We start from the raw sequence: 12,306 nt of genomic DNA, 5'->3' as shown, positions 1-12,306 counted from the left end.
TGTTGTTTCTAGAAATAGTCGTTTTTTGTAGTTTTTCTCAATTGTCAAACCTTTAGCAGATTCATAATTCATATGATAGATGATAGACATGAGTCGCTAATGAACATCTATCAGGATATACAGCTATCGCTCTTGTGAGAGATTATCCGATTGGTGACTGAACTCTTCGATTGACCAATTATCACCATTTAACAATTTCATATACTATATTAGGCAATTGATATTCTATTTTTTATTTTTGTAGAAATATATTGAATATTAAGTTTTTAACTGTATGCTATTTTAATATTGTGTTGTTCAAAGATTTCAGAAATTTTAGGATTACTTGTTTCATATATAGGAACATAGGTAAGATAGAAATGTCGGTATTGAAATTGAAATGTGATGTCACTACAATATTGGAGTCAGTTACAGTTGTGTTATACAGAATTCGTTTCAAAAGATATAAAGGATATGAGTTTCCTTAAAAGTTTGTTAAGTATTTTAAGGTTCAGTTAAAAAAATATTGGATCAGAAATTTTGAGGACTTTATTTTTCATTTGTTTGATTAACTTGATCTTAGTGTTACGTGGGTAACTAATTTTAAGTCTTTATAAAGAAATGCTTTGATAAAGACTTGAAATTAGTCGAAATGTCAATTTTTTATCAATCTTTTAAAAATTATTAAAAAAACCAATTTTATTCTAATTTTTATTTTATTTTTATTAGAGTGTATAAAATAAATTCATTTTTCGTATAAGAATATTAATTAATTTGTATTTATTGTTCGATATACATTTTTTTTCAACTTTTCATTTGTTTGTTTCGACTGTGGAGGGACTCTACGAATGAGCATTTCAAGTATTACTGCAAAATATACCTTTTGGGTAGGTTTTACTGGAGTCTGTTATTCTAAATTTGGCATGATAGAACTTGATCATAAAAGTATCTTAATAAAACTTGCGTGAATTTATTTTATTGGAGAGTGATTCAATTTTATCGGTGATCATCAATACAAATTTATCTTGAATTCAAGAAAATTGGTAAATTCATTCTTTGAGATGAAGAGAGGATATTTTTATGCAGGTTGCTTACGGAACAAAAAAGAACATTTATGTTTGTGGTGAAGTAATATATACTTTTCAACTGAGCAATCTTGCGATAAGAACTTCATAACCACCTTCAGTTACTGCTTGGGGTAATGTTAAGCATGCTTTAGGAATAAATATATTTATAATAGAAAATACTAGTTTTTGATCGAGAAAAACGGTTCGTTCAACTATCATGCCAATACACAAAGAGATAAAAGAAAAAAATTCTGTTAATCAAACTTTTATAGTAAAACATCACACCAAAATAACAAAAATTTACATTCTTATTTTAAAACCTAGATAATTTAGTTTCTGGAGTTATTAAATACAAGAGTAGTCTTTCTTTTTCTACCTTATCAAGCAATAATGCGTAATACGCATCTTTTATTATTCAGCCTTTTTGAAGATAGTCTTGATTGTTTCTTTATTTCAGAAGTGTAGTGGTGGATCCAGGTTTCATTCACAGTTATGAATGCTTCATGTTAGTCTAGCAAATAGTCAAGGACTAGGAACGTTTGGCACGTCCTTTGACCTCAGAAAAAGGAGAAAATATGAAAGATGTGAAAACTCTCAGTTTGCAATAGAATGATAGAAACATATACGGAAGATCTCAAAAGTAGATCAACACCTGCCTTCTTGGCTTTTTCCTATTAGTGTATACTTCACCATTACCAGAAACGTAAATCAAACGAAGTATAAGAATCATATCAAGTGGTTAATTCAGATAATAATAGAATATGTATCTATCATAATCATCTTCAACTTCAATAAATTGGCACAGTTATCCAAATAGTAGAAATTAATAAAAATTTTGAGAAAATCTGAGTCACAAGAACAAATTGAATATATTTTATTTTTCAATTGAACAATAAGTAAAATGCATCCCTGATTATAAATTCGTCAAAAACAATGATATATACTGCTTAATCAGAAAATAAACAGTCTTCTACCGCTTTCTCTATATCCAAGATTTCAATAGTTTTATTCCATATTTTGTCGGAAAAATCTGGATCTTTGGCTTTTGCATAAGTTGACACTAAAGAGCATTCTTCAAAATGTCCGCCTGAATACTTTTCAATCCCTTGTTCTAGAGCAGTGTATAAAGTAGTTTGAGCACCTTGTTCTGGGGTCTACAACATATTACATATGTATTGAAACGAAGAAACAGTAAAAAATGACGTACAAACTTTTGCAAATTTGTTGTTGTTATATTATTTGAAAAACTTTTAAACCAGTGGTGATGATGAAGGTAGAACTTATTGAATAATATTTTTTTTATTACATAGAAATGCGTTATATATATATATATATATATATATATATATATATATATATATATATATATATATATCAAATGCTGAAGTCAATGAAGATTAATTTGAATTTAACAACAATATAAAGTTATTATCACGATCATTTATTTACATATACTTAAACTTTTTTTCATACATTGGAACCAATCACGATTTAGTAAGAGGCAGGTTACATTTGTTGCATGAAACTATATTGAATTCACATATGTGGTGTGCCAAAAATGATCTTTATCGCGGTACGTTGTATATGTTCTTCAATCTAATAAAGGAGGGAAATAACCTCCTATATACTTTTACGTTGACAAATGAACCTATTGGATTCGTTATCGATAAGAAATACTTGGTTTTGTTTTGCCAAGAATTGGAGAAAAAGACGCGGAGACTTTTTTCGGTGAGTCAATATTCCTTATTTATACCTGCGAAGTGTTTAGATAACTTAGAAGGCATTTGCTTCAGATTAATTAATTAGGAGAATCGGTACCTGAACGTGTCACATCACTAATATTAAACACACCTTTACTCAATGAGATATGAAACTAGATATGAATTTTTTTTGTTTCCAAAAATTAACTTTAAACAACAATAAGTTCTAAATCATTTATTATTGAAATCCATGAGCAAGTTCTCTTTTGGATTGGTTTCAAAAAGTTAATAAACTGCTACTCATTATCATTATCGTAATATATCATATTAACCGCGATATTGACTCAGGAGCTGCACATTTTATGACGAATCAGTTTGCTGCAACTGTACATTGATCTTGCTTCCACTAATCTTGTATTACGGAACCAAACTGAGTACATAACTTTATTGGCTCTCATTTGAAAAATAATAATAAAAAATTCGGACAAGATGAATGAATGAATCCCATTAGCAGACGAGAAAGAAGATTTATATCTGCAAGATGAATCCATATTAGTCATAAGACAGATAACATCCATTTCATCGAACCGCTGAAGACGTTTCATTGAACTAATACAGTTTTTTATTGAACATATTACATTCACATCCTAGAGATAATCAGAAATGTATATTCAGAAAATATTGCGCAAGCAAAACTAATTTGTTACTAACTGAATAAATGCCTGGATGATAGGTCATCCAGCAATATGCCTCTATAAGCTATTCTCTACTTAACGCCATAATGGATTAAGTAATAAAATATGTCATAAAATTAAAGTTTACAAATTGAGGGATGTAAAGAAGTTTGATATTGTAATATTAGCAACCAAAAATAAGTCAATGGGTAATTTTAATCCTCCAAGTTTTTTCGCTGGAGACTAATACTAATGGTAATACCTAAGCTGGAATTTTTTGAACAGATGGTGATATTTATACGAAACACACTGTTTATACTACCACTACCCAAACACTCACAATTACACTGACTAAACGTTAAAGTTTCATCTTCACTCTCTGAAGACGATAGCTTGGTTATAGAGACGAGCATCGAACAGTGTAATTGTGAGTGTTGGTGTTGTAGTAGTGTTCATGCTCATAGAACTGTAAATGCAGCATATTTGCCTGGTTGGGTGGAGTCAAAGAATTCTTGCATTTCTCAAAGTATTTCGCAATGTGATTTTTTTGGGAAATTCTATTTTCAACAAAAATTTTTTTGGTTTTATTGAATTTTATTCTGAGGCTACGTTTTAAAATTCACAAAGAACAAGTAATGATTAAAACGGACAAAGATGGAAAGAATGTTGAAACAATATTGTAACAAAACAACCTGAGACATCTAAACTTTGAAGTATACTTTAATAAAAAATGTACAATGTTCGAGAACTATCTATAAAACAGTGATAGATTGAGCAAGACTAAAAAATTTCTTCAATTTCTCATTTCTTAGACCTTTTATATATGTTTATTCTTCCCAATGTTCCTGATTTTAGGAGTTTTCTGTTTTAAAATCAGTTTTATTTAAAAGAAAGATAAAAATTGACGTTTTTACTTATTCTTTTTCAAAATATTCATAAGTCAAAACGCCAATCTTCATTTTTCATTTGAAAAATTATTAAAAACACCTAAAATCTAGAACATTTAGAAGCATTAATAAATCAAAAGGTCTAAAAAATAAGAAATTAAAGAAATTTATATGAATTGATACATACTTACTTTGAAAAAGAGACTTGATAAAAAATTCAGAATTAACTTTCCAATACCCTTATAGAAATTGAAGATATTTGTTGCTATTACGCCTGGATGTACTGAATAAACCGTTACATCAGAATTCTTCAATAGCCTCGCTAACTTCATTGTGAACAAAATGTTTCCCAATTTACTATTTCCATAGTTAGTATAACCTTCTTTCGGTTTATTGATATTTTCAGGTGTTAAATCAGCTATTTTTGCTAGGTAAGATGCAACATTAATTATCCTACTAGAACCGCTTCTTTTCAACAAATCTACAAAAAAAATTTGGGGAATTGACATCAATCTAATAATAGTAATAAGAAAATTAAGCAGTTTTCAAACTTTTGTCTGCATGGAGCCGTTGGCATCTGATAGCAAAGTCAGTGCACCAAGACTAGTAGAAATCAGTCTAATCTGAACATTCACTTCTGCATGCATGGCTCCAAGAGCTGAAATTCAATTCCCCAGCTACTCATGAAAATAAATGTTGATGCTTGAGAAGCGTACTACCTTCACATATGAAAAGCAAGGCCCAAGAGGCAACGGAAAACAACCCAATGATAACAGAACGGAAAAGATGATTTGAGACGTAGACTCAGCGAAGGAGTATGCGGAAAGAAGAAAAGAGAAATCGAAAATGAACAAGAAATTAGAGAAGAGATGACAGCTATACAGATGCCACGCAAGCAATTATAGCTGTAGTGCCGTCTTAGACCTAACCTTAGTTCATCATCAGAAGACCAAACTTTGGAAACAAGAATACAATAGGAGAGAAATTGTGTACAATGGCGCAATTAATGAATTCCGTCTAAGGGAAAATATGTCATTTTGATGGTATGAATATAAAAGAGAGAGTGAACTAGACTTGCCATAAAATCAAGAAGAGGGGTACATCATTCATTATAGATTTAGGAGAATACCAGTCTTACTCGAAATGATCTCGGCAGTCTAGAAAGACTGGAGGATCTCCACTCCTCTGAAGAAAAATATCTATAATAAATAAATCTCCGATTCAAAGGAGAACTGAATTCCTATTTGTTGATTGGGCTGTGATTACTGTGTTCAATTAAAAAAAAAACTAAAATCTCTCCAGAAAATGAAAACAGATACGGTAATTAGGGGAAATTACTTAGCCCAATAGCAAAGTATTTTTAATTCCAAAAACACCTGGAATGAAAAATACCCCCAACAATGTCATATATTTATAACGAAACAAGAAAACATGAAAATAAGCATCTTAAGGGGTGAGATAGGGTAGTATATTCATAACAACATAATGATTCATAGCCTATATTGCAAAAGCAGGGCCAAAATAGCAATTATTGAGTTTCTATTAAATATAGAATTGTTTTCAAATATAAACAATACAAAAATATCTTCAGCCTGATAAATGATTTCATTTATGACTTCTCTACTTGCTTCATAAAAACAGTGAGTGTAATCAAAGATATAAAATATAGATTAAACCTCACCTAACAATAGAACAGTGAGCAGAAATGGACCAAAGTAGTTTATTTGCATCAATATCTGCAATCCATCATCAGTGTACTTATGTTTAAGGAAACCAACACCTGCATTATTAACTAGAATATGTAATTTATCTTCAGTTTTTTTTATATCTTCTGCTAAATCTCTCACAGATTTTAGAGAAACCAAGTTAAGCTCTTTCACTATGACATTATCATTCTTCGTCAAGGAGATTATTCTATTTTTAGCTTGTTCAGCTCTTATGAGATCTCTGCATGCCAAAATAACTCTAGCACCCCTCTTAGCAAATTCAAGTGCGGTTTCATATCCAATTCCTGAAAAGAAAACGAATACGGATACTGCCATAATCAATATATTTGAGAATTAAACCAGTTAAATTTTATCTGTGATATAAACTTGCTTAATTATACTGTCAAATGTATGTATCTAGATATGTAGTACTTTTTTTAAGCAATATTTTATATTTTTTTGTTCCAGCCAACCAAGAATAAGGGTGATTCGTTGCGGGGTGTAGGCAGATTGAGAACATGGAATAGGATCACTTCTTACCAATAAACGAATAATAAATGTAATAACTGTAACACTACTTACAAAGTGGAGATATAAATACATTAAAATGCTAAAACAAAGAGAGCATTAAATAAATTTCTAATTAGGTGTGATTACCGGTAATTCAATGATGCACAATTACCTGAACACATGTTTCAATCAGCTCAAGAAAAGCTTATAGATAAAGCAAAAATATCAGTTGGCAATCGAACCATTGATGAACTTTGGAAGTCGAATTCAATTATTAAGAGAAACGCGCAGAGAATTACCAACAATCCAAACGTAACTAAGAAGAGAATATAATAAGGTTTTTGTCACTGGTAATATGTTTTTTATCATACAGTATTCCAGACGTCTAGACGTAATTTCAGTCGTTCTTGAAAATATTTGTTAAAAAACATTATTAAAGAATTAAGAAATTAATATACTTTGAGGTGTTTCCAGCAATAAACAATATTCTCGTATACGTCTAGCCGTTTAGCTTCAGTTCCTGCTAATATAGATCATGTACAATCAAAATAGTTCTTAGTCACCTCCAGGTCGTCTCCACATCTTTTTGTTTCTAATCATTTCCACTTGTTGATTATCTTAATAGGCCAGGGCACGAAAAAAAGACTTTTGGTGACAAAATTAATAGCAGAAAAAACAACGCCATCGTGTTCTAGGGGTTAAATAAAAGTTATGTGCATAAAATTCAACATTTTTTGTCTATGTGTTATTTTTTTGAACAATAAAAACACCAAAAAATCGTCTTTGTTACTATGGGCAATATTATAGAGAATTGAAAAATTTTCAAAACAAGCTTTTATAAATTAAATTTCGATAATTTGTTGCTTAGATAATTTAACCGAAACGAGAAAATTTTTAATTTTACCAAATTGCTTAATTTTAAATATAAAGGTTTCTTATTCTCTGAAAACCGAAATCTCGATGTACTTAATGAATGCTTTTAAGATGAGTCCTGTAGCCCCAATATTTTTTGCAGAATGTCAATTAAACTATAGGAAACCCTTTTCTTCAAAAGGCCATTTTTGCTCACCGAATGATCCTATCATCATTTAGTCGCTCTTGGAAATAAGAAGAATTGAACTAAAAATCCCTCATCTCAGATTTTTGAATTTTTTTTTGATCTCAAAAAAGTGTTCAAAAAAGGGGAAAAAATTCATAAACAATTTATTGTTTTTTAAACATTTCATAAAAATATCGTAATACCAATGTCATATTCGGAGAGCTGGCAGTTTTACCTACATTCAAAAAAAACCTATTTTGGTCAATTTGGGGCGACGTTAGACATTTTTTTTTTAATTCACTGTGGTTTTGTTTGTCAATATTAAGCAATGTTTTTTGCGTCATTTTGTAAGGGAAGCTTGAAATTTTTATCAATGAATGTTTCAATAATCTATTATCATATTTTGCAGCGCTCCGCAGATTTGAAGTCTGTCGGAGCATTTTTGAGCGCGCCGTCTTTGCTTCTTTTTATTATACCCACTCCTCCGCTCCATCCTGTCGCGTAGGAGCGGAGATAAACAGTGTCACTTACACTGCTACCAAATGCACAGATATATAATATATATATAGATATTGCCATTGACAATATTGCCCATAGTAACAAAGACGAGTCTTGCATAGGTTCAGCGCAAAACGCAAAAAACAAAATTTGTATCGATTTTTTTGGTGTTTTTATTGTTTAAAAAAATAACACGTAAACAAAAAATGTTGAATTTCATGAACATAACATTTATTTAACCCCTAGAACATGATGGCGTTTTTTTTCTACTATTAATTTTGTCACGTAATTTCGTAAAATCCCTGGCTTATAAATATTAAATGGCAATACTCTCTCAGCTGATTCCTTTTTTTACTTCTTAGATGTTCTACTTTCACTTGTTTCTTTATACATAATATACATAATCATTTCTAATTTTGCCCTTTCTAGTGATTATCAATACTGCACTCAACCATTTAAAATTTTCTTTTCGTCTCTCTTGTAAGAATCCAATTATCACTACTATATGTTAAGACAGGTTTGAAAATATTTTCAAAGTTCTTATTAATGAAAGTATTACTCAATACACAAAAAAATTGGGATCACTTGCAATGCGTCCATTAGTCTGTTCATTATTTTTCTTGTACTTTGAAGTTCAAGGTTTGTGTACCTCTCTTATTACTACTTTGAATTTAATTGTATTTAGTTGTCTAAAATGAATTTAAAAAACAGATTCTGACGCTTTAGAACAGCAAAAATTTGCTAAACTATTTGCGTTGCAGAAACAGAGTAGAATAGTGGACTTTAAAAAATTATATTTCCTAAACATTCACTTATATCAGAATATTAATTTTCTTAAAAAACAACTAACATCTATATTTTCGTTACCTGTATTTGCTCCAGTAACTAGTACGGTTTTCCCAATTAAACATATTTTGCTATTACACCATCCAGTCCGTAGATAAATTAGAAGTTTAGTTATTGAAACAATTAATATAAAACTGGATATAATCATCCATCCCAGATACATTTTCAATGGAACCGATGTTTAGACTGAATTCTAATATTATATAAGATAAAATATTTCATAACATCTTTATCAACTTGATAATATACAAAATAGCACCTCACGATATATTTTCAACCATTGACTATTTAATGTACATTACATATAGTAAGATGATTTAATTTTATATTTTTAAATATGCGCAATAAGTTTTTGATTATTAGTAAGAAATTAATAATATCAGGACATTATACCCTCGAATTTTCAGTAGTCTATGAATAACTCAATTATATATCGAATATATACTTAGAAATTTGATAGCCTTTCGTAGCATTTATAGTAGAATAGAGTAATAAAGTAACGATTATGTTTATAATCTACATAGTTATTATCACAGTTATAGAAACAGATCAATATTTATTTATAAAACTATACATATCGAAAACAAATGATTCACCTACCCCTTTACCCGACTAGCGGTGGAAAAAGGCGTAGACTCTGGGGGGGCGCAAGAATGGCCAGACCAGGCGGGACTATTATTTTTTCAATTTGCTTCTTTTAAACGAGCGTATTTGTGTTCAGTGTTTAGAGTCAAGTCAAATATCTGTGCGACTGCTTTCCTTGTGTAGCTAAAGATGATGAGCACCTTAGTTCTATGTGTAGATAATATTATAGTTTTTACTTAAGAACAACCTTCGTCATAACAAAAACGTCTACGTAAAATTAATTCGAAATGTAAAAAGAACTGAATTTATGAAATATGCACTATTTGCCAACATATTGCTTGCTGTTAATGTGTAAAATAAGGCTTTTAGAAACTTTATTGTATTCAATGTTCTATGTAATCTAAGTACATATGACTAAAAAAAATAATTAAACTTCATAATTTAGTTTTAATCACAAACCTCTAATATTTTGATCACATTATCTATATAAACATCATATGACGTCATATTGACGGTCGCGGACTTTGAAGGTATGGCCGATCCTTCTACTATTAATAAATCTTTACTATCTGAACTCGGTCATTTGTGTATTGTGTAGTTGTGAATAATCTTTGCAAATATTTTTGAATCAACGTTTTTTCGCCAATAAATACTTGAGCGCAATTTATATGATGCTACCTACCTTATTCACATCCACGAACAATTAATGTAGGGTGTTATTTTATGATAGACGTATGAAGACCAAAGTGGCCCAAGAATTGAATCTTAAGCATCAAAGTAGGCAACGTATTTGCACTAGACAACTTGGGTTTGAATTTTAGTGAGTGGTATAAGCGGCGAATAATAGGTTGCCTGCGTGTTTGCACACATCAGTTCGAGTTCTTAACAAACATCGATTTTGCTTCCAAAATATTAGATAATAGGTCCACCAACACCAAGGTCCCTTTACTTTATTTTATCACCCTGAATGAAATGAAGTAGGCCTGTACATATAGCATTGCTCTAGCTAGGGTACCTATAATATCAAAAAAATCAAGGGCGCAGTTAAAGAAGTTCGCACAGGGAGTAGAAAAGGTTATTTACTGCACCGCTAGCACCTAATACCGTGTTTAAAAGGTTTTCAAATTCTCTAATTAAAATATAGCACCTCATTATTTTTGTACAATGTCGAAATTCTGTAACACTTCATCCAATACGTCTACGGCAATTGATTAATATCTTGCATTGATTGTTTCGATATATATTTATAAATTTCTTCTATTTCTTATTTCTTAAACCTTTTGATATATTAATGCATTTTATCTCAACAAAATTATTAAAAAAACTAATTTTAAAACAGAAGAGACCTAAAATCAAGAACATCTAGGCACATTAATATCTATAAATTTATACAAACAGTTGTATACGATAACAGCTGTCATATGCTGTCAAACTATTTGTTCACAAAATATGCTATACTCGTATTCACGTATGAATAACTCCATGCTGTGATCATAAGTGTTCATAAAAATCAAAACTGGTTGAAGACAACGATATAGTTATCAAAAACATTCCTCTGGGACGCAGTGATTGGCAACTACAACTACTTTCACTCCTTCATAAACAACGAATTTTATACAAAAAATACGTAAGATACAAGAAATGTTCTTTCAGGCTAGTCAGTAAAGTGAAGTAAAGACAATAATTATAAGTCATCAACGCTATTGTCAGTATAATACGTACTAGAATCTATATTGTCAATTGGGAAGACGATAACTCATCCAAACTCTTAACAAATATCGCAATACAGAAAAAATCGATTTTTCCATGAGACCCCAGACGAAACTTATTGTATATACCAGGAAAATATTTCAATTTATTTTGCTACGATGTATTGTTATATTATTATAGTTCTGTTTTATTGTTCGAATTGTCGAAGAGAATGTTGACTCATAAATGAAAAAACGATGAACAGAATTTTAACGGGTTATTAATAATATATTTTTTGTCAATTAGTAAAGTGTAAAGAGCAAGTAGTTGATGTGGATACAATTGCGAAGAGATCTATTGCGATTGCAAGATCTTCATAACTGCCAAAGGAACGCCGGTGTTATCTGGGCATATCTTCTACACATTAGTCAATTCCGGAGCAGATATTCTATCATTGAAGCACAGAGATTGAATATCTTCAACAGTCACCGAAAAAGAATAAATTGAGGTTTCCATTTTCAATAAAATCATATCTAAAACTATTTCAACAGGTGAAACACACCTGTAAAGGAATTTCACAAATGTTGCTATTATTGAAGCACCTCCATCATTGCATCCCTAAAAATCGAAACTTATATCTTCTTCACTATGTGAAAGTAGGAGTTGATATCAATAATTGCGCAAACTAAGCATTAAGTATACCATACAAATATTATGAAATAGAGGTTTCTTACATTTCAATTCAAAATAAATTTTGTTCAACTTTACAACATTAAAATTATGATCTTGTCCATTTCGAAGAGTGGGTGGTACTCAAGTCAAGAAGACATGTGAGTGTTTACTTTTGTATTGAAGGTCAGAGGAAAAATTGGCTGCACACCACAGTAATTTTGCTAAGGATTGATATCAATATTGATGTTTCGAATTATATGAGTAATCAGAAGAAGCAAATAAATGAACAATGAATATGATATTGGCCATGACACGTCAGATTCAATGAAAGACTCCCATAAAAGCTATGGGGTAGTCATGTGTTGTAGCGTTATGGGAGCCGAATGGTGATGAAATTCTTAGAATTTGTAGCAATAGCTTTTCAATAACTTAAAAGGTTGACAGAAAAGTGATA

General features: G+C 30.4%; 1 protein-coding gene across 1 annotated transcript; it reads right to left on the bottom strand.

Annotated features, from left to right (window-relative positions):
• Positions 1-1,903: 1,903 nt before the first annotated feature.
• On the bottom strand, positions 1,904-9,158 carry LOC130898269 (retinol dehydrogenase 12-like). Its single transcript, XM_057807438.1, has 4 exons — positions 8,928-9,158; positions 5,989-6,318; positions 4,499-4,788; positions 1,904-2,200 (listed from the first exon to the last, which is right to left on the bottom strand). Exons 1-4 carry the CDS (start codon positions 9,067-9,069, stop codon positions 1,994-1,996), a joined length of 969 nt encoding a protein of 322 aa, XP_057663421.1. The 5' UTR covers positions 9,070-9,158; the 3' UTR covers positions 1,904-1,993.
• Positions 9,159-12,306: the final 3,148 nt, after the last annotated feature.

This window comes from Diorhabda carinulata, chromosome 9 (assembly GCF_026250575.1).
Source record: "Diorhabda carinulata isolate Delta chromosome 9, icDioCari1.1, whole genome shotgun sequence".
Classification (NCBI taxonomy): Eukaryota; Metazoa; Arthropoda; class Insecta; order Coleoptera; family Chrysomelidae; genus Diorhabda; species Diorhabda carinulata.
The sequence above is the reverse complement of the archived record's forward strand: the minus strand, read 5'-3'. Positions and strand labels throughout refer to the sequence as shown.